Source organism: Ursus arctos, unplaced genomic scaffold, assembly GCF_023065955.2.
Source record: "Ursus arctos isolate Adak ecotype North America unplaced genomic scaffold, UrsArc2.0 scaffold_9, whole genome shotgun sequence".
NCBI classification, from domain to species: Eukaryota; Metazoa; Chordata; class Mammalia; order Carnivora; family Ursidae; genus Ursus; species Ursus arctos.
Window position 1 is genome coordinate 81,691,306 of NW_026623111.1, and position 22,586 is coordinate 81,713,891.

Here is a 22,586-nt window from a genome sequence, read left to right on the forward strand (position 1 = left end):
GAATGGGTGGGGATGGTGTTTTAAATCAAGAGTGGGACCTCTATTTATTCTCAATCTGTTTTTCTTTTCCCTCTTCACCCTGAAGTTTGGCTAGTGACTCTATTTGGGGGGGTGGCAGGTCATCCCCCTTCATGTCATTTATTTTCAAAAAAAAAGAGGGAGAATGTTTGAGACTGGGGTTCAACTTTTGAAACAAAGCATTTACTCTCCCATGCCCCCCTTGTCTGTGAAGACAGGCCCTGTTGACACCAGAAGTTGGCCGCTGTGCAGCTGCATTGACTCTGAAAGGTCTATGATGACACCATCGCCATGGTGACTTGAGCCACACCTCTGCTGTCCTTTCCAGCTGGGACTCTTTGAGCTGACCCATTCCTGCGGATTGGTGTTTGCTCTGCTGCTCCAACTCAGAATGGGAAATTGCTGTGGTTACTGCTGTGGTTCCTGCTGTGATGGTATGTTCATAATGATCTTCTGAATGCTGTTTGCTATGACTCAGTTCACTCTTTCTCAAACCATTTTTCTCATCATTGAAAATTTCCTCTCTCCCAATTTCATCTACATATGTTTTATAGTTTTGTTTTATCCTTTGATTTCTACTGTTGGTGGTTCTACTGAGCTAGCAGCCTTGGTTTTTGTCCTCCATGGAGAACAACTGACTACTTCCTATGATATCCTGCACCCCTCACTTGTCACCCCTAGGTTCTCAAGGGGGAAAAATACGGCAGTGTCTATGTTCAAGTTTTTTTTTTTTTTAGATTTTATTTATTTATTCGACAGAGATAGAGACAGCCAGAGAGAGAGGGAACACAAGCAGGGGGAGTGGGAGAGGAAGAAGCAGGCTCATAGCAGAAGAGCCTGATGTGGGGCTCGATCCTATAACGCCGGGATCATGCCCTGAGCCGAAGGCAGACACTTAACCGCTGTGCCACCCAGGCGCCCCTCGTTTAAGTTTTTTTAAGCATCCTAAATTCTATATTCACATTATGCATTTTTGAAATTTAGAGTGAACCCAGAAAGGTTTATATGGAGGACATTTATCATTGTTTTCTCAGTGTCTTACAATGTCTGCCCTGTACCTTTCATCCCCAAAGGGGTATGGATTTCAGGATTTGGGGGACATGTGGGTTCATTCCTATCAATAGTTGTCCCAAAGAGATCCTCAGAATATGAGAGTCTACGTTTCAATTTATGACCCCCAAACACACATTTCCATTTCTAAGAACTTTGGGTGTTATCCAAAATGACATTTTCTAGAGATTTCAATGGTATGCTACCACCCATCCCATTCAGCACCCCAGACGTAAGTATGGTGACAATAGCATGACCTTTTTTTCTCGGTGATGCAATGAATAGCCGGCCTTTAATGTATGGTGAAAGATGGGTAACTGGTTGATGGATCAAGTTAATGAGTGATCGATAACCAAGTACACAGATTATTAGTGATGCACAAAGAAAAATAGGTGATGTAGACACAAGAACAGAGACACACACATTATATATATAAGTATATATGTATATAGAGATGATTGCATACATTTGCACATAGGATTGTAGCTTGAAAACAGAACGTGTCTACATTAAAGTGGTTTTGATGTAATGTGTTTCTTCATTCTCCTGAACTTTCATCCAGATCTCTTCCCAAAAGCTAAGCTATGTTTTTTTTTCTATGAGTTGACAAGGGTCTCAGGAACTCCTAGTTTGTTTGGAGGCACTTCTATTTGTGTGAGGAATAAGTAATGCAAGATGGCATTGTTTCACATGTTTGAAAACACAAGACTTTGTAACAGTGACCCTCCCTTCCTTTACACTGGGATTCATCTCATTTGATCTGCTGACCTTAAGACAGGCAACTGGAACATTCTAGAGAACAGTCATGGATATTTGTGGACAAGGGCCCCAGAGAGTGGATTCAGGGAGACAGCAATAGGTTTGCTCGTTTGCTTTTTGTTGTTGTTGCTCTTGTTGTTGTTGTTGTTGTTGTTGTTGTTGTTGTTGTTGTTTGCCTCTGATTCTGTCCAAAGGAAATCGTGTTGGGGTAAAATGCTTGTATTTAGGCAAAGCAGCTGTGTGTCACAGAGCAATGGTCTGGGAACTCAGACTCCCAGATTTGAATCCAGCTCTGGAACTTGTGAAATTGTGAGATCTCAAACAAGATCTAGACCCTCTAATTCACCTTTCTGGCCATGTGACAGGTGTTCATTCATTCAATGCTCATCACACACTTATGCGATGATTTGTTTCCTCTCCCTATTCCTCAGGTGGAGGAACGGAGGCACAGAGATGAATGTGACCAGGTTCATGAACTCCTCTAAGTAAAGGAGCCAGGAGGTGAACCCAGGCCTGCAGTCCAGTGCTTGTGCTCTAAGTACTGAACCGAACTGCACTTATGACTCAGCCAAGGGATCAGTAGTTACTGTGCAAAGAAGCTTTAGCATCTGCGTGGATGTCAGGAATTCCCTGAACCAAGGGGAATCCCAAACACTGTTTGTCATTATGAGGTCAGCTCGGTGGTCACATAGCCCAGGGAAGCTCTTGAGCCATAGAAGTCCAGATCTTGCCATAGTCATTCATCTGAAAAGGACATAGAAAGCCTGGTTCATTTGAAGCCATGATTGTGTTCAGTTCAAAGATTCTGAGGGTTTGGAGGCACCGTTTAGGACAAGCCAGTCAAACTCTGAACGCTGGGCTACTCCTCAGCACCTCACCTCAATCTGGTCAGAATGGAGGAGACCCTTTCATGGTATTTGATGGCATTGTCAGTATGAGTAAGCCCTAGTCATGCCGAAATCCTGTGAGCTTAGGGACACTCCTGGGACAAGGAAAAATAAGACTCAAAGAACCAGTTCATGATTAACCTTCTGTCCAGAGCTGGTCAGTGCCTGGCCAATCAATGTCATGGCATGGTCACTCTTCAGGGCATGGCACAAATAGAATAAGAATAGGGAGCATGCTGGGCGGTGCCTGGCTGGCTCCGCCAGTGGAGCATTTGACTCTTGATCTCAGGGTCATGAGTTCAGTCCCCATGTTGGGCATGGAGCCTATTTTAAAAACAGAAAAGAATCGGGGACATAGTGTTGTAGATTTGATAACATTCTCCCCATGAGCCCTAAAAAAATGCTTGAATGCCATGAACTTCACACTTTAGGGACAGTGACCTACAAGAACTCAAACACTTGTAACAGCCTGCTGTCCACCATCCTTGTTTGGACGCACTTGTCCAGCTGGGCCAGGGAGTGTCCATGCTCCAGTGGGGGCCTTTGCTCCTTCCGGAGCTCTCCCATTGTTGGCTAGTAAGTGCAAGCATGGAGAGAGGCCATGCTTCATGACTATATACACATAGCCTTGCAAAGCAAGACTAGAAGTCAAACAGCATCAAATGAATAATGGTGGTTGGTTTTCAATGATAGAACTTCATTATTGACAAATCGTCAACAATTGATGAGCTTCCTCACAAAGGATGTGAGATGAAATGCAACAGAAAGTCGTGCTTAGATCTGAATCTAAGTCTCTCAATAAAAGGTTGCTTATTATCACGTGCAAAATAGTATACAGCAGATGATAGATTTAAATGCAAAAGCAGGTCTGGGTGATCCTTACGGAGAGTCGTGATGGGGGAGCTTCTCCAGGGTGTGGGTATGGAAGGGTCCCTCTCTATGTGTCCTTTGTATATTCCCTGATTTTTTTTTTAAAAAAAGATTTTATTTGAGAGAGAATGAGAGAGCAGAAGCGGTGAGTAAGGGGGAATGTGGTGGGGGGAGGGAGAAGAGGGACAAGCAGGCACCAAGCTGAGTGCAGAAACAGAGGCCTGGCTCGATCCCAGGACCCTGAGATCATGACCTGAGCCAGGTCAGACACGTGACCCAGTAAGCCACACAGGCGCCCCTGAGGGGTCCCTCTCAAAGGAGGTGGGGCTTGGTCCCCTGCCACTGCAGGGTCTAGAGAAGGATGGGGAGTCTATAAAGACTGGATCTGGGGGAGGAAGGAAGGAACAGGGAAGGTGCCCATTCAGAGCCAGTGCAGTCCCGGTTCACTCTTAGCCAGGCCTTAGCCCAGGCAGTTTGGAGACTTACTTAGATCAATACCAGTGAGATACTAGAGGTCATAGGCTTAATTTATTAAACCAGCAAAGCACTAGCCCAGGTGGCCATTTTCCCAGTTAATTCACAGGAACTGCTCAGCCAGGGTTGGTCAGTTGAAGGGAAGCTAATTCTTGGTAGAGCTGTCATGTGACAATTAGTTTGGAAATTCCTGGGTTCTGAATCAGCTTGGGAGCCCCGCAGACCACTGGTCTCTGAGGGTGCTCAACTGGTCCCGGGGAAGGCTCCACATCAGACAGCTAGTAGGGTGAATGCTGTGGGAGGTTGGCCACAGTTGGGCTTCCCCTGGCCCTTCAGAGGGGCTTGTCAAGGGGCATCTGCACTGTGTTCTGGGTCAGGGGTTGAAACCTAGATGTGCGAAGGTGAGCTAGGATTTGGACTTTGCTGTTGGCTCAGGCACCTCCCCCAGGGCATCCACTGTCTCCCACAGACAACTTGGGGCTGGAGGATATGAGAAAGAGATGAGGGAGCCCTGGTTCAGGGCTGCAGGGCTTGATCTCAGGTGTCTGGGCAGGTGTCAGGTGTTCCGGGACCTCTCTCCCCAAGGAACCAACTCCATTCCTGTCCCGGCTCCCCCACTCAACATTAAGTAGTCTCTATAGCTTGGCTTTGGTAAATAGTGCTGCCGAACATAGGCAGATATTTCTCTGAAATCTAGACTTGAATTCAAATGGATTTCTTATCCAAGAGTGGGATTGCTGGGTGTAATGGTAGTTCTTTTGTGAATTTTTTTGATGAAGTCCCATATTGTGTTTTCATAGTGACTACATCAGTTTACATTCTCTGTGGGGTATTTGAAGGCTATATGAACCCTAAGACCTTCCTAAAGCCCTCTCTGACTCAGGTGGCTTTGCTAGGCAAATGATGAACCATGGGATCAAAAGTTTGAACTCTGATGAATTTATCATCCCTTTTTCTATGGTCTTCTGATAACAAGATGTCAACAGCTCTTTCTGTTGTCATGCATTTCTCACGGTCTCTGAGAAAACAAAAAACAAAAGTGAAAAAAACATCCATATTTTCTCTAGGTCTCCGGAAGCTGGCCAGGAGAATAAAGCCGAAGGTTCACCCCACTTCTGACCCTGTTGAAGGTACCGTGGAAATTCATTCATTAAGTTGATTCAAGAATAATTATTCTAGGGGCACCTGGGTGGTGTCCAACTCTTGATTTTGGCCCAGGTCATGATGTCAGGGTCATGAGACTGAGCCCCGTGTTGGGCTCCATGCTGGGTATGGAGCCTGCTTCAGATTCTCTCTCCCTTTCCCTATGCCCCTCCCCTGCTCACACTCTCTCTTTGTCTCTAAAAGAAAAAAGAAGATGAAGAATCATTACACTAGTTTTCAGTGTCCCATATTTAAGACAAAAATGCCAAGCCATATTATTTTTGTTTCACATGTGAAAATTTTAATTTAGCTGGCCACTCATTAGTTTATAACCACAGGAGTCAAATGGCATTTGCAACTCAAGTCTGTTCACATTTCACGGTAGGTATAGTGAAGCTAACGAATGGACATTAGTCTGTTGTTAAATATTAGGAAAAATAGATCTTTTATTATTTTTAATGAATAGACGTTATTACTTCGAATAGGTTTAGATTAAGATAATAATTGAACAGATAATATAAAAAGTTTCCCTATCACCCTTATTCCTTGGCGCACAATTTCCACAATCCTTAAAAGCTTCATCAGTGTGGAACACATGTCACGAATCACAAACCAGTGTAACGATATTAATACTCATTGAAGGCCAGCATCGCTAGGAAGGTCTGCTCTGTGTTGTGCAGGAGTATGGGTTTTGACAAATGCGTAAAGTCGTGTATCCACCATGTACAGAGTAACTTCATTGCCTTGAAAATCCTGTGTTTAACCTATTCATGCCTTTGCACTTTCTCTAGAAATCTTAACAACCATTGACCTTTTGTCATCTCTATAGCTTTCCTTTCTCCAGAATGTCATCTAGTTGGAACCGTAAAGCATGTTGCTTTTCCAGACTGACTTCTTTCACTTTTATCTATACAGTTCACATTCATCAATGTCTTTTTGTGACTTGATAGCTCAATTATTTTTTTAATCTCTTTTTTATTATTGTTTGAGAGAGAGAGTGGAAGTGTGTGGGGAGGGGCAGAGCAAGACGGAGAGAGAATCTTCAGGAGCCTCCACGCTCAGCAGGGAACCCATCTGACGTGGGGCTGGATATCATGCCCCTGAGAACATGACCTGAGCCAAAATCAAGAGTTGGATGCTTAACTGAGTGAGCCAGCTATGTGCTCCAGTAGCTCAGCTCTGTTTATTACAAAATCGTATTGCATCGTAAGGGTGTATTGCTGGTTGTTTCTCCGTTCACCTGGTGTAGGACAGCTTAGTCGCCTCTAGATTTGGTGTTCATAAATCAAGCCGATAGAAGCACTCCTGGGCCAGTTTTCATGTGGACACATTTTTCAACTCAACTGGGTAAATACCTAGGAGTGAGATGGCTGGATGACACAGCAAGACTGTTTTTTGCTTTGTAAGATTTGATAGGATTCACCAGTCAAACCATCTGGGGCCGGCTCTTCCTTTCTGGGAAATGTATTAACTATCGGTTAAATGTCTTTGATACCTGCCTGTTCAGATCATCTATTTCCTTTCAGTGGGTTTTGGTAGTTTTGTGACTTTGAAGGAATTGGCCTCTTTCCTTTCAGGAATCCTAGAATTTTTCCATGTATTCCTTTAGAATCCTTTCAATGTGACGTCTCCTCTTTCATCTGATGTTAGTGTGTGTCTTCCCTCTTTCTTCATGGTTAGTCAGGCTAGAGCTTTATCCATTTTACTGATATTTACAAAGAACCAGCTTTTGTCTTGGTTTGGTTGATTTTGTCTGAGAGTTTTTTGTGTTCCATTTCATTGGTATCTGCAATTATATATATTTTTTCTCTTACTTGCTTTATATGACATGACTCTTTTTTGCCTTGTTTTCTAAGGAGGAAGCCTATTCACTTTGAATCTTTCTTACTTTCCAACACAATGACATTCAGTAGTATAAATTCTCCCAAGCACTGCCTTTGCATACATTTTTGTCAACATATGTTTTCATTTCGTTTAGTTCAAAATCTTTTCAAGCTTCTCTTGAAACTTCCTCTTTGACCATTTTTTAAGTCTCCAGCTATTTGGGGATTTCCCAAGATTTCTTGCTGTGGTTGAGCTCTAGTTTAATTTCATAGAGGTCTGAGAGCAGCTGTTGTATTGCTTCTACTCTTTGAGATGTGTTGAGGTGTGTTTTATGGCCCAGCATGTGGTCTCTTGCTGAATGTTCCAGGTGAGCTGGAGAAACAGTATATTCTGCTAGAGAGTCTGTGCTCCAGGAAACCTGGATTCCCTGTGTTCCCTTTCCTGTCTCCTCAGGGCCAGGGTTTGTCCTGTGTCCTCCCCTCTCCATGGATCCGAGAGTGGTTGACTTTTCAGTGTCTTCAGGCTTTTTCTTGTTCGTAGGATGGACAGTGATTGCCATGATCCTTGCATGTGGAGCCCTCTACTTTTGTCTTCATGTGCCTTCAATCTCCCTTCTCCTGAAATGTGTCTTGACTTCAAGATATTTGGGCACACGCTGCTTCCATTCATATAACCAGGTCTCCAAAAACAGCCGAGAAGCCTGTGTCTAGATATCAGCTTACGTAGCAAAACACACGTTTTCTTTGACGTTCCACCTTTTACATTGGCTGTTATCCTAAGTTAGAGGTTTACAAAATATCAGCCATATGCTTTCACTCAATGTGTTACCCTCCCAGAGGTATGGACTAGTGAAAATAGAGAATATATGTGTTTTTACATATATCCATTGAGTATCCAGCGTTTCACACACCATGACAGACCAAGAAACCCATTGACAGAGATGGATAGATATGCATGTACATAGGGAGTTAGTAACATAGAAAAAAGAAAAGGTAACGTTTTGAGATGGAGACATATGAATTTCTGTATGTAGACAATTGCATCCTTGTGCACATAGAGCTCCAGTTTTAGAAAAGCATGAGCCTCTATTCATGTGGTTGTGAGGTAATGCACAGGTCAGGTCCCCTGAGTCTGCATCCAGCGCGCTGTGCAAAGGCGAAGCTCTGGTCTTTTGCATGACTGGGCAAGAGGTCTTAGCTTGAGGTGCTCACGTGTAGGAGGAAGAAATCACACAAGATGATAGAGTTTCACACGTTGTAGAACACGAGTATGTTAGGTACATAAGCTCTCTCCCACCAGTCAACCGGTGTTCGTCGTGTTGGACCAGATAGCTGTCAGGTCAGGCAACTAATTCATTCTGGGAGCATCATGCACATTATTTTGGGAAATGGCCACTTAGTGTGTCCTCAGGCAGTCAGCAAAAGCATTTCTGAGACCTTTATGTGACTCCTTAAGCACCGGGTCTGGCTTAACATAAAGGAGTCCTTTTTAGGCAAAGCAGGTGTGTGTCATGGGGAAAGCACTGGCCTGGGAGCTTGGACAGCAGAGTTTGACTGCAGCTCTGAGTTTTGTGGAGTTATGGCATCTCAGATGAGACATTTCACCTCCAAGGAATCTTCCTGAGCATTTTCATGGCATGCTTTACTTACACTAACCATTCAACCCTCACCACCAATGCAGTGTACTTTGCTTGCTAAGGGCACTCTTCAGATGGAGAAACTAAGGCACAGAGCTGAATGCGCCCAAGCACACAAGCTCTTAAGTGGAAATGCCAAAATGTGCACCCAGATGGCTGGGCCCATGCTGCTACTCTGAGATACTGAACTGCACTTCCACACTGACAAGCATAGCTCTGAGCCATGGGTTCAACAGAAACCATGCAGGATCTTTCCAAGGCCTGTGTATATATCTGAACTGCATGAGTCTACAGAGATCCCAAGTACTGTCTACCATTATGAGGTGGCCTCAGTGGTCACATGGAGGGCAGACTTGGGCATAGCCCTTAGTGTGAAAAGCACACAGAAGGTCCAAACTGTCTGTCCAGCTCACAGATTTTGAGACTGGGAGGCACAACATTGAAAAACCTGGTAAATCTCTCTCAGTGTTGGGTCACTTCTCAGCGGCTGGCCCCAAACGGGAATCAAGAGATAGTTTAATGCTCTTTGATTGCATGATCCCCCTGAGCCCCAGAAAGCCTCCAGTGCTGGCAATGACACACCCAAGCAACAAGGACAAATAAGAACTCCAAGTAACATTTGGTTACTAACCCAGGGTCCACTCTTTTTCCTGCACCTCTCTTACAGAGATGGGGTAGAGGACATCAGGAGGAACCCAGGCTTCCCACTGTAAAGGACCATCCCATTAGTGGATGACTACTGCTAGCACGGAGAGCCACCCGACTCAGTGTACACATACATGAGACACACACTGGGCAGAAAAATACCATAAGGTTAATGATGTTATTTTTATTTATTTCATATTTTTAAATTTTTGGACTATCTTCTGTTTTTAGGGTGTCTTTATTTTTCATCATTATTTTTGAATGGAAGTAGTTGAGTTGACACACAATATTCCGTTCGTTTCAGGTGTACCTTTGCCTTCAATGGCAAAGCCAGGACTCTGTTTCTCCCTTCTTTGCTGCTTCTGTTCTCTGCATCTCCTTCCATGAAGAAGGGGGCTCACCAATAGCCAACTGCAGGCTTTTCTTTTTTAATGTAAATTCAAATTAGGTAACATATACTGTATTAGTAGTTTCAGGGGTAGAACTTAGTGGTTCATCTGTTGCGGTAACAGCCAATTGTCATTCCATCAAGTGCCCTCCTTAAGGCCCATCACCCAATTACCCCATCCCCCGACTTCAGCAGCCTCAGTGTGTTCTCTAGATATATGGGAATATTACTCAACTGTTGAAGGACTCAAATCTTGTCATTGGCAAGTGCATGCTGTTAAACCAACCACATCCCTCACCAACCCCCCCTTCAGCAGCCCTCAGTTTGTAATATAGATACACTGTAAATTACTCAACCATCAGAAGGAATCAAATCTTGCCATTGGCAACTGCATGCTGTTTAACCAACCACAGCCATCTCCACTGTTCTGTCGTTCAAGTCAAGCAGAGCTCTCTGAGTCATTCATGAGATAGAGCACCGTGGCGGGAAGGTACTCTGTGTCCTCTAGTCTGTCTCCCATTCGGATGGCCAGTTGGAGGAGCTTCGTCCTGGCAGAACAAATAGACTTCGCTACGGGCAGAGGGAGGGGTGGGGCTCCCTCACGACACCACAGTGTGCAACCAGGCGACCTATTTGTAGACTAACTGACTCACATCGACCAGGTTGCCTTAAGCTAGAAAGTCAAAGGTCTGTTTCTCCTTTGTTTTCTCATCCTCTTGTTTGCTTTTCCTCACCCACCAAGGAGAATGGCCCAGCAGCTCAGCCCATGCTTCTTAACCAGTCACTCCCATACAGTCTTGTCCCGTGTCCATATCAACAGTGATCACAGAGTAATTCCTGAGTAGGACCAACAATGGACTGACACTTACTCTGTGTCCTTTCAGAGTCTACCAAGGAGGACCTTGGCAAGAAAGCATCATGGCCCAACACATCGAGGGTAAGCTTGGCTGTCTTTGCCTGAGAAAGAAATGTTTCTTACTTGAGTTTCGTCTTTTTGAAGTGAGTTCAGCTATGACAACATGACAGTGTAGTTTTTAGACGTGAGGTACCATTTTCTTGGGGTGTTGGGAGGGGAGGTTGTAAACTGTGTGGTAGGGGACCTTTTACTCAGAAGCGGCTTTTCCTCCCTGAATTAAGAGTTTTGTAATTGTGCTTCAGGGAATTTGAAAGATCCATCCCCCAGGAAAAGCTCATGCCTTTTCCATGGGTGCACACTGTGCTTCCTTTCCAGGCCTTTGTCTTTCCTGCTGTTTCTCATTTGGTTTTCAATAGTCACCAAGAGAACCGGTGATGACACAGTATGCATATGACCTGACCCTCAGGGTGTGTTCTTTTCTGTAAATGCAGGTGGCCCCAGAACCATGTGGAGGTGGTACGTATTCTGGAATCAGTCCCTTGCTGAGGAAAAACTCTAGATGGTAAGGCAGGTTGGGGGGATGTCCTCACTGTCCTCAGTCTGGAGAGCCATCTGATTCCAGGTTCCTGGTAGGACTGAGGCTTGGGAGTGTGGGGAAAAGCAGACTCCAGGTGAGAAACTATGTGCATGTGTCTCCAGTCCTAGGAAACCAATGCATTCCCCCTGGGTGGTGTGGGTGTGTGTGCATGAGGCTTGGGGGTTAGGTGTCTTGTGTAGTGTGATTGTGAGTGTGTGTGTGTGTGAGAGAGAGAGAGAGAGAGCAAGAGAAAGAGAGACAAAGACAGAGACAGAGAGAGAGAAGACAGAAACATAGAGAGACAGAGAGAGAGAGAGAGAAAGGTGTTTCTCCAGGAGATATGTCAGACAGATACTGCATGATGTCACCCTTCTCCAAAGCCATGTTATCACACTGCGCAATTTAGAGCCTTACTGCGGTGGGTGGCCCAGCAGGGGCTTTTCAGTCCATGCTTGGAAACCAGCTGGCTCCATACACCCCAGCCTTGTGTCCATATCAAGCAACATTCCATGAATATTCTTGAGCAACAAGAGGAATGTGCTGACGGGTACTCTGTGTCCTAGATGCCTTGGAGGAAGACATGGATCCCATCAAAGGAGACAGCGCCGGAGGCACACCTCTCGCCATGGTGAGCTAGAAGTTCTTTGTCCGAGGAACAGATGTTGCTTTCTTGGTTTCTTTCCAATCAAATTCAGATGAAAATCAGACAATGTATATTTGGGATTATACATATAGATCTCATACAATTTTCCTTTTTGGGAGAGCATGGAGTGGTTGTCTCTGCCAACCGTTAGCTGATCGAGAGGACATTTACCATTGGCGACACCAAACATGGTTCTAAACGCTGTGGTAGGATCCTGTCCCTCAGTAACACTTTCTCCTGCTTGGATGAAGCATTTTGTAGTCACCGTCCTGAATGGACTGGACAGACATGTCCCCCAGGAAAAACAACTTCCTAAGGCATCCAGTTCACTTACTTTGGGGTCATTGGACTCAACCACTGTGTTCCATCTGGGTTCCTAAAGTCATTGAGGGAAATAAAGCTCATGCAGACAGACAGACAGACAGTGTGTAGCATGACCTGAGCCTCACGGTGTCCTCTTTTCTGTACCTGCAGGTGACACCTTCAACCACCAGCGAGAGCGGTACGTATTCTGGAATCAGCCTCTTCCTGAGATAAAACTCTAGACGTTAATGCAGGTGGGGCATCCTTGCAATCCTCAGTCTGGCGAGCTGCCCTGATTGGGTTGTGGGGGTGTGGTGGACAGGAGATTTCCCAGGTGAAAAAGTGTGTCCATGTGTCTACAGTCCTAGGAAGCCATTGTATTCCCTGTGTGTGGTGTGGGTGTGTGTGCATGAGGCTTGGGGTTGGGGTGTCATTTGTGGCTCTATGTGGTGTGATTGTGAGTGTGTGATTGTGTGGGAGACAGGGAGACACAGACACAGACAGAGAAATGCACAGAGGGAGAGGGAGAGATGGAAAGAGTGAGAGAGACATTGCATATGTCTCCAGGAGGTGTATCCCACTGCCACTGCACAATTCCCATTGTCCACATTCTCAAAAAAAAAAAAAGAAAGAAAGAAAGAAAGAAAAGAAAAGAGAAGAAAAGACAAGACGAGATAAAGAAATCTCATCACAGGGCACACATTATAGCCCTATTACCGCGGGAGGCCCAGCGGGGCGTTCAGCTCATGCCTGGGAACCAAATGCCTCCATATGCTCTAACCCCATTCATAGAGAGCAATACACCTCGAGGCATTCTTTTTTTTTTTTTTTAAGATTTTATTTATTTGAGAGAGAGTGAGTGAGAGCACAAACAGGTGAGAGGGGCAGACCCTTGCTGAGCAGGAAGCCCCATCCGGGACTCGATCCCAGGACCCTGCGGTCCTGACTTGAGCTGAAGGCAGATGGTTCACCGACTGAGCCACTCAGGCGCCCCTCCCCGCATCTTTCTTGAGCAGCACCACCAATACGCTGATAGGTACTCTGTGTTCTTCTAGATGTGACTGATGATGGCGCTGTCTGGTCCTGGCTTTATCAGAGGATCACAGAGGAGGAGGGCCTGCCTCTTGCCAAGGTGAGCTCGCCTGTCTATCCCCGAGGAACAAATGTTGCTTTCTGGGTTTCGTTCCAATCAAATTCAGATGAAATTCAGATAGTATACTCTGTGTTGGCGAATTGAACATAATACTAAAACAAAAATCATTTTCCTAATGTCAACTGCTTGTATATGGAAATGAAAATATTTTTATATACCGATTTTATGTAAAAAGCTATATATACTTTTGAGATTCTACATATGTAATTTCCCTGGTGGGGAGAGCGTTGAGTGGTTGTCTCTGCCAACCGTTAGCTGATTCGAGAGGACGTTTACCATTGGCGACACCAAATGTGGTTCTAAACGCTGTGGTAGGATCCTGTCCCTCAGTAACACTTTCTCCTGCTTGGATGAAGCATTTTGTAGTCACCGTCCTGAATGGACTGGACAGACATGTCCCCCAGGAAAAACAACTTCCTAAGGCATCCAGTTCACTTACTTTGGGGTCATTGGACTCAACCACTGTGTTCCATCTGGGTTCCTAAAGTCATTGAGGGAAATAAAGCTCACACAGACAGACAGTGTGCAGCATGACCTGAGCCTCACGGTGTCCTCTTTTCTGTACCTGCAGGGGACAGGAGCATCCGGTGAATGCGGTACGTATTCTGGAATCAGCCTCTTCCTGAGACAAAACTCTAGATGTTAATGCAGGTGGGGCATCCTTGCAATCCTGTCTGGCGAGCTGCCCTGATTGGGTTGTGGGGGTGTGGTGGACAGGAGATTTCCCAGGTGAAAAAGTGTGTCCATGTGTCTACAGTCCTAGGAAGCCATTGTATTCCCTGTGTGTGGTGTGGGTGTGTGTGCGTGAGGCTTGGGGTTGGGGTGTCTTTTGTGGCTCTATGTGGTGTGATTGTGAGTGTGTGTGTGTGAGAGAGAGAGAGAGAGAGGGACAAAGACAGAAAGACAGAGAGACATAGACAGAGGGACAAAGACAGAGAAAGAGAGAGATGACTGAGAAAGAGTGAGAGACAGAGGGGGAGAGAGAGAGAGAAAGGTGTTTCTCCAGGAGATATGTCAGACAGATACTGCATGATGTCCCCCTTCTCCAAAGCCATGTTATCACACTGCGCACTTTAGAGCCTTACTGCAGTGGGTGGCCCAGCAGGGGCACTTCAGTCCATGCTTCAAAACCAGCAGGCTCCATACACCCCAGCCTCGTGTCCGTATCCAGCAACATTCCATGAATATTCTTGAGCAACAAGAGGAATGTGCTGACGGGTACTCTGTGTCCTAGATGCCTTGGAGGAAGACATGGATCCCATCAAAGGAGACAGCGCCGGAGGCACACCTCTCGCCATGGTGAGCTAGAAGTTCTTTGTCCGAGGAACAGATGTTGCTTTCTTGGTTTCTTTCCAATCAAATTCAGATGAAATTCAGACAGTATACTCTGTGAGGCGAATTGAACATAATACTAAAACAAAAATCATTTTCCTAATGTCAACTGCTTGTATATGGAAATGAAAATATTTTTATATATAGATTTTATGTAAAAAGCTATATATACTTTTGAGATTCTACATATGTAATTTCCCTGGTGGGGAGAGCGTTGAGTGGTTGTCTCTGCCCACCGTTAGCTGATTCGAGAGGACATTTAGCATTGGCGACACCAAACGTGGTTCTAAACGCTGTGGTAGGATCCTGTCCCTCAGTAACACTTTCTCCTGCTTGGATGAAGCATTTTGTAGTCACCGTCCTGAATGGACTGGACAGACATGTCCCCCAGGAAAAACAACTCCCTAAGGCATCCAGTTCACTTACTTTGGGGTCGTTGGACTCAACCACTGTGTTCCATCTGGGTTCCTAAAGTCATTGAGGGAAATAAAGCTCACACAGACAGACAGTGTGTAGCATGACCTGAGCCTCACGGTGTCCTCTTTTCTGTACCTGCAGGGGACAGGAGCATCCGGTGAATGCGGTACGTATTCTGGAATCAGCCTCTTCCTGAGACAAAACTCTAGATGTTAATGCAGGTGGGGCATCTTTGCAATCCTCAGTCTGGCGAGCCGCCCTGATTGGGTTGTGGGGGTGTGGTGGACAGGAGATTTCCCAGGTGAAAAAGTGTGTCCATGTGTCTACAGTCCTAGGAAGCCATTGTATTCCCTGTGTGTGGTGTGGGTGTGTGTGCGTGAGGCTTGGTGTTGGGGTGTCATTTGTGGCTCTATGTGGTGTGATTGTGAGTGTGTATGTGTGTGTGAGAGAGAGAGAGAGGGACAAAGACAGATAGAAAGACAGAGAGACATAGACAGAGGGACAAAGACAGAGAAAGAGAGAGATGACCGAGAAAGAGACAGAGAGGGGGAGAGAGAGAGAGAAAGGTGTTTCTCCAGGAGATATGTCAGACAGATACTGCATGATGTCCCCCTTCTCCAAAGCCATGTTATCACACTGCGCAATTTAGAGCCTTACTGCAGTGGGTGGCCCAGCAGGGGCACTTCAGTCCATGCTTCAAAACCAGCAGGCTCCATACACCCCAGCCTCGTGTCCATATCCAGCAACATTCCATGAATATTCTTGAGCAACAAGAGGAATGTGCTGACGGGTACTCTGTGTCCTAGATGCCTTGGAGGAAGACATGGATCCCATCAAAGGAGACAGCGCCGGAGGCACACCTCTCGCCATGGTGAGCTAGAAGTTCTTTGTCCGAGGAACAGATATTGCTTTCTTGGTTTCTTTCCAATCAAATTCAGATGAAAATCAGACAATGTATATTTGGGATTATACATATAGATCTCATATAATGTTTCTTTTTGGGAGAGCATGGAGTGGTTGTCTCTGCCAACCGTTAGCTGATCGAGAGGACATTTACCATTGGCGACACCAAACATGGTTCTAAACGCTGTGGTAGGATCCTGTCCCTCAGTAACACTTTCTCCTGCTTGGATGAAGCATTTTGTAGTCACCGTCCTGAATGGACTGGACAGACATGTCCCCCAGGAAAAACAACTTCCTAAGGCATCCAGTTCACTTACTTTGGGGTCATTGGACTCAACCACTGTGTTCCATCTGGGTTCCTAAAGTCATTGAGGGAAATAAAGCTCATGCAGACAGACAGTGTGTAGCATGACCTGAGCCTCACGGTGTCCTCTTTTCTGTACCTGCAGGTGACACCATCAACCACCACCAGCGAGAGTGGTACGTATTCTGGTATCAGCCTCTTCCTTAGATAAAACTCTAGATGTTAATGCAGGTGGGGCATCTTTGCAATCCTCCGTCTGGCGAGCTGCCCTGATTGGGTTGTGGGGGTGTGGTGGACAGGAGATTTCCCAGGTGAAAAAGTGTGTCCATGTGTCTACAGTCCTAGGAAGCCATTGTATTCCCTGTGTGTGGTGTGGGTGTGTGTGCATGAGGCTTGGGGTTGGGGTGTCATTTGTGGCTCTATGTGGTGTGATTGTGAGTGTGTGATTGTGTGGGAGACAGGGAGACACAGACACAGACAGAGAGATGCACAGAGGGAGAGGGAGAGATGGAAAGAGTGAGAGAGACATTGCATATGTCTCCAGGAGGTGTATCCCACTGCCACTGCACAATTCCCATTGTCCACATTCTCAAAAAAAAAAAAAAAAGAAAGAAAGAAAGAAAAGAAAAGAGAAGAGAAGAGAAGAGAAGAGAAGAGAAGACAAGACGAGATAAAGAAATCTCATCACAGGGCACACATTATAGCCCTATTACCGCGGGAGGCCCAGCAGGGCGTTCAGCTCGTGCCTGGGAACCAAATGCCTCCATATGCTCTAACCCCATTCATAGAGAGCAATACTCCTCAAGGCATTCTTTTTTTTTTTTTTTAAGATTTTATTTATTTGAGAGAGAGTGAGTGAGAGCACAAACAGGTGAGAGGGGCAGACCCTTGCTGAGCAGGAAGCCCCATCCGGGACTCGATCCCAGGACCCTGCGGTCCTGACTTGAGCTGAAGGCAGATGGTTCACCGACTGAGCCACTCAGGCGCCCCTCCCCACATCTTTCTTGAGCAGCACCACTAATATGCTGACAGGTACTCTGTGTCCTTCTAGATGTGACTGATGATGGCGCTGTCTGGTCCTGGCTTTATCAGAGGATCACAGAGGAGGAGGGCCTGCCTCTTGCCAAGGTGAGCTCGCCTGTCTATCCCCGAGGAACAAATGTTGCTTTCTGGGTTTCGTTCCAATCAAATTCAGATGAAATTCAGATAGTATACTCTGTGTTGGCGAGTTGAACATAATACTAAAACAAAAATCATTTTCCTAAAGTCAACTGCTTGTATATGGAAATGAAATTATTTTTATATACCGATTTTATGTAAAAAGCTATATATACTTTTGAGATTCTACATATGTAATTTCCCTGGTGGGGAGAGCGTTGAGTGGTTGTCTCTGCCAACCGTTAGCTGATCGAGAGGACATTTACCATTGGCGACACCAAATGTGGTTCTAAACGCTGTGGTAGGATCCTGTCCCTCAGTAACACTTTCTCCTGCTTGGATGAAGCATTTTGTAGTCACCGTCCTGAATGGACTGGACAGACATGTCCCCCAGGAAAAACAACTCCCTAAGGCATCCAGTTCACTTACTTTGTGGTTGTTGGACTCAACCACTGTGTTCCATCTGGGTTCCTAAAGTCATTGAGGGAAATAAAGCTCACACAGACAGACAGTGTGTAGCATGACCTGAGCCTCACGGTGTCCTCTTTTCTGTACCTGCAGGGGACAGGAGCATCCGGTGAATGCGGTACGTATTCTGGAATCAGCCTCTTCCTGAGACAAAACTCTAGATGTTAATGCAGGTGGGGCATCTTTGCAATCCTCAGTCTGGCGAGCCGCCCTGATTGGGTTGTGGGGGTGTGGTGGACAGGAGATTTCCCAGGTGAAAAAGTGTGTCCATGTGTCTACAGTCCTAGGAAGCCATTGTATTCCCTGTGTGTGGTGTGGGTGTGTGTGCGTGAGGCTTGGTGTTGGGGTGTCATTTGTGGCTCTATGTGGTGTGATTGTGAGTGTGTGTGTGTGAGAGAGAGAGAGAGAGAGAGAGGGACAAAGACAGATAGAAAGACAGAGAGACATAGACAGAGGGACAAAGACAGAGAAAGAGAGAGATGACTGAGAAAGAGTGAGAGACAGAGGGGGAGAGAGAGAGAGAAAGGTGTTTCTCCAGGAGATATGTCAGACAGATACTGCATGATGTCCCCCTTCTCCAAAGCCATGTTATCACACTGCGCACTTTAGAGCCTTACTGCAGTGGGTGGCCCAGCAGGGGCACTTCAGTCCATGCTTGGAAACCAGCTGGCTTCATACACCCCAGCCTCGTGTCCATATCCAGCAACATTCCATGAATATTCTTGAGCAACAAGAGGAATGTGCTGACGGGTACTCTGTGTCCTAGATGCCTTGGAGGAAGACATGGATCCCATCAAAGGAGACAGCGCCGGAGGCACACCTCTCGCCATGGTGAGCTAGAAGTTCTTTGTCCGAGGAACAGATATTGCTTTCTTGGTTTATTTCCAATCAAATTCAGATGAAAATCAGACAATGTATAGTTGAGATTATACATATAGATCTCATACAATTTTCCTTTTTGGGAGAGCATGGAGTGGTTGTCTCTGCCAACCGTTAGCTGATCGAGAGGACATTTACCATTGGCGACACCAAACATGGTTCTAAACGCTGTGGTAGGATCCTGTCCCTCAGTAACACTTTCTCCTGCTTGGATGAAGCATTTTGTAGTCACCGTCCTGAATGGACTGGACAGACATGTCCCCCAGGAAAAACAACTTCCTAAGGCATCCAGTTCACTTACTTTGGGGTCGTTGGACTCAACCACTGTGTTCCATCTGGGTTCCTAAAGTCATTGAGGGAAATAAAACTCACACAGACAGACAGTGTGTAGCATATCCTGAGCCTCACGGTGTCCTCTTTTCTGTACCTGCAGGGCACAGGAGCATCTGGTGAATGCGGTACGTATTCTGGAATCAGCCTCTTCCTGAGACAAAACTCTAGATGTTAATGCAGGTGGGGCATCCTTGCAATCCTCCGTCTGGCGAGCCGCCCTGATTGGGTTGTGGGGGTGTGGTGGACAGGAGATTTCCCAGGTGAAAAAGTGTGTCCATGTGTCTACAGTCCTAGGAAGCCATTGTATTCCCTGTGTGTGGTGTGGTGTGTGTGCTTGAGGCTTGGGTTTGGGGTTTCTTTTGTGGCTCTATGTGATATGATTGTATTTTTGTGTGGGAGACAGGGAGAGTCAGAGACAGAAAGAGAGATGCAGAGAGGGAGAGAGAGAGATGGAAAAAGCGAGAGAGAGATTGCATATGTCTCCAGGAGGTGTATCCCACTGCCACTGCACAATGTCCAATGTCCACATTCTCAAAAAAAAAAAAAAAAACAAAGAAAGAAAGAAAGAAAGAAAGAAAGAAAGAAAGAAAGAAAGAAAGAAGGAAAAGAAATTAAAAGAAAAGAAACGAAACGAAAAGACGAGATAAAGAAATCTCGTCACAGCGCACACATTATAGCCCTATGACCACAGGAGGCCAAGCGGTGGCCCTCAGCTCATGCCTGGGAACCAAATGCCTCCATATGCTCTAACCCAATCATAGCGAGCAATACTCCCCGAGGCGTTCTGCTGCAGAGGTGAGGTGAGAGGCACATCCTGGAGCACATTTCTCTCTTCTCCTCACCACATCCCTTATACTGGGAGCAGAGCAAGACCTTCACTTGGCTCCATGGGAGAGAGGCTCATATGCAGCTGCCCGGAGACCCTCCCTGGCTGACGGGAATTCTAGAGGCCTGTGTGAAGGCTGCTGGGCTGGCAGCACACACTGGCTCTCACGGTCCCTCTGAGCTGGTCTCCTGGGACTGACTGGGCCCAGGACAGAGGCTCTGGGAAGCGGGGCCAGGATCTTTGCTCCTGTCAGATTCCACTGACAGCGACGGGCCTGGTCCCCACATCGTGGTCATGGCCCACCCTCGGACCTTCCATCCATCTGCTCGGGGCCTCCCCTAGTCCTTCCAGGTCTCAGGGTCTTTGGTGAACACTGCAGGTACTGGTGTTTATGTGGCCACACCAGCTGGAGAATGCCCGTCCCCCCACTGACAGACTAGGGGAATTCGGACAAGTACCATTACCTCTACTATCACATTCCTCTCCTCTCTGGGCTAGGACACTTACGGGCTGTCATCAATAGGAAGTGTGTATCAAGTGCCCAAGATGAGCCCAGGCATGGGGCAGTCTACTTGATTGCCCAGTTGATGGTCACTCTCATGGCCCAGCATCACCCCAGGCCCATGGCAGCCGCCTCCATGTTAGCTGCATTGGCTCATTGATCAACTGATTGACTAGGGAGCATGTCAGTAAACCCATGATCGTTCCTCCACTGTTCCCATTGCAGAGAACAGTCTGGTTGTTGGAGGTGACAGGAGAAGGGAAATAAGGAATTAATGATTCAGGGAGAGAGGAGGGAGGGTGGCAGGAGGGAGCAGAGGAAGGTAGGAAATCATGAGGACAGAAAGTCATGGGCACCACGGTGGCTGCCTCTTGAAAGAATGGGCTGACAGGCACTGCTTCCTGGTCCCAGTTATGAAATCTGAGGGCTGGGAAGGGCCCAGAGACCCTGGACGCCTTTCTCATCAGTGAGGTAAAGGGATCACGGCCCCATGGGTGGTGAGGTGGGGGGACTGCGGAGCTGAGGGCAGCATTGAGTTTTGGGGTCGGGGACATAATCCCGGGGGCAGTGGCCTGAGTCCTCACTTCACCCTGATTGTCCCCTTTCCTTTCCCAAGACCAGGCCATGACAATGCCCACTGTTGTCCGTAAGGAAGACGACTTTGCAGGATGCGAAGACTCGGACCCATAGATCCACCATCCGCATGTAATTTATTTCCTCTTTCATTTTTATACTCTTTTTTTTTGTAAAGATTTATTTATTTTATTTTGGGAGAGACTGAGATGGCACGAGTGGGGGAGGGGCAGAGGAAGAGAGAGGGAGACCCCAAAGCAGAATCCCCACTGAGGGCAGAGCCTGACATGGGACTTGACTCCAGGACCCAGAGATCACGATCTGAGCCAAAATCAGGAGTCACATGCTTACCCGCCTTTGCCACCCAGGCACCCGTCTCCTCTCTCTTACTGAGAAGGTCCTTTTTGTAGCTTTGGCCAAGTTCCTCTTTCCTGCTTTTTATGATCCTCCTCCTGCAGGACCTGGGCTCCTCCTGGCCCTTGATGTTCTTGGATCTTCAAATCTATCATCTCTCTCTTCAGCCCTGTCATTTTTGGGGCCCAAGGCATGAGATGCACAAATGTTCTATTTCTACCAACTGTCACCAGCTCTCTTGGGAATCCTCTAAACCTAACCGCTCTCCTCTTCCAGAAAAAAATGTCTGATGCTCATGTGTACATTCATCACAATCCGAATTCTTGTTCCCCACGACTTCACCAACGATGACTTGGCTTTTCAAGGCCAACTCTAGACAACCTGATTGGAGCAAAATCATTCATTTGAGAAGCATCATCGGAAAGGAGGAAGCCCAATGGGCAGCACATTTTGGATGCTATGTTGAGGCCTCCAAAAGAAATTCTGAATCCAAAGTTGTTTCACTAAGAGACCGAAGGGTATATCCTTTTTGTTCTCTCCTGGACAGAACAGTGGCATACCTGGACAGTCATGGCCTAGGAGTTCACTGAAGGCCCCTCTCCTTTTCCCATGTGCTCGATCAAGACTGAAAAAGGAAATCTAAGTTTCCCTTGTAATTCAGTTCTTATATAACGTGTGAATGATCTCCGACTTTGTCCAGAGAACAAAAAAGCCTCTAAAAAGGGTTCTCTTTACTTGCTCTCAACCTTGGCCAAAAAGAAATATAGAGTTTCACAAGAAATTACAACTTTGCCGGAACACAGTTCATTATTTAAGACATAAACTGTTTCAAGTGGGCAAAACATTTTCATCCTTCCATTAAAAGTAGCAAAACTTTCAGAAACCTGTGAGCTCCCTGGGTGCAAATACGCACTAGCGATGATGGCTCTCCAGTCTATTCCCTTGGGAACACACGGGCTCTCCCACTAAATGAGTAGCTGGAAGTTCCTTACCTGTAGGAATTTCACTACCCAGACTAGATTGCACTACCCTACTACGTGCAGACATGGCAGCATATTGCAAAGAGCTCTTGTAATAGTGCCCAAGGTTTTCACCAACAGCTTCAGGCCTCCATTCCTGAAATCTTCCTGGAAGCCTCTTCATGATCTTCAACCTCAGGAAGAGACATCAGAGAAAAACTGCCCTTACACATCCCCTGAAGGGACCCCTTCGGGTACTGTTTAAAAACAGAGCAGTGTAACTCCTGGGGGTTCACCCTTGGCTTCACATGTCTCTACTAAAATAAATAAAATAATTTAAAAAATCAGAATT

General features: G+C 46.3%; 1 protein-coding gene across 9 annotated transcripts in view; it reads left to right on the forward strand.

The window, feature by feature from the left end:
• The window catches only part of LOC113249559 (uncharacterized), an 83,180-nt gene that overhangs the window by 59,667 nt on the left and 927 nt on the right, over positions 1–22,586 (forward strand). For 5 of the 9 annotated variants that reach the window (XM_057309717.1, XM_057309718.1, XM_057309714.1 and 2 more), the window contains 17 exons: positions 233–452; positions 5,126–5,188; positions 10,579–10,631; positions 11,042–11,066; positions 11,691–11,755; positions 12,245–12,272; positions 13,129–13,205; positions 13,798–13,822; positions 14,461–14,525; positions 15,117–15,141; positions 15,782–15,846; positions 16,328–16,358; positions 17,234–17,310; positions 17,902–17,926; positions 18,575–18,639; positions 19,121–19,145; positions 20,965–21,053. In XM_057309717.1, coding sequence (XP_057165700.1) covers positions 410–452; positions 5,126–5,188; positions 10,579–10,631; positions 11,042–11,066; positions 11,691–11,755; positions 12,245–12,272; positions 13,129–13,205; positions 13,798–13,822; positions 14,461–14,525; positions 15,117–15,141; positions 15,782–15,846; positions 16,328–16,358; positions 17,234–17,310; positions 17,902–17,926; positions 18,575–18,639; positions 19,121–19,145; positions 20,965–21,038 — 831 coding nt within the window. In that variant the 5' untranslated portion in view covers positions 233–409 and the 3' untranslated portion in view covers positions 21,039–21,053. The remainder of the gene's footprint in view (positions 1–232; positions 453–5,125; positions 5,189–10,578; positions 10,632–11,041; positions 11,067–11,690; positions 11,756–12,244; positions 12,273–13,128; positions 13,206–13,797; positions 13,823–14,460; positions 14,526–15,116; positions 15,142–15,781; positions 15,847–16,327; positions 16,359–17,233; positions 17,311–17,901; positions 17,927–18,574; positions 18,640–19,120; positions 19,146–20,964; positions 21,054–22,586) is intronic. The other 4 variants (XM_057309719.1, XM_057309713.1, XM_057309720.1 and 1 more) reach the window with 2 other exon arrangements.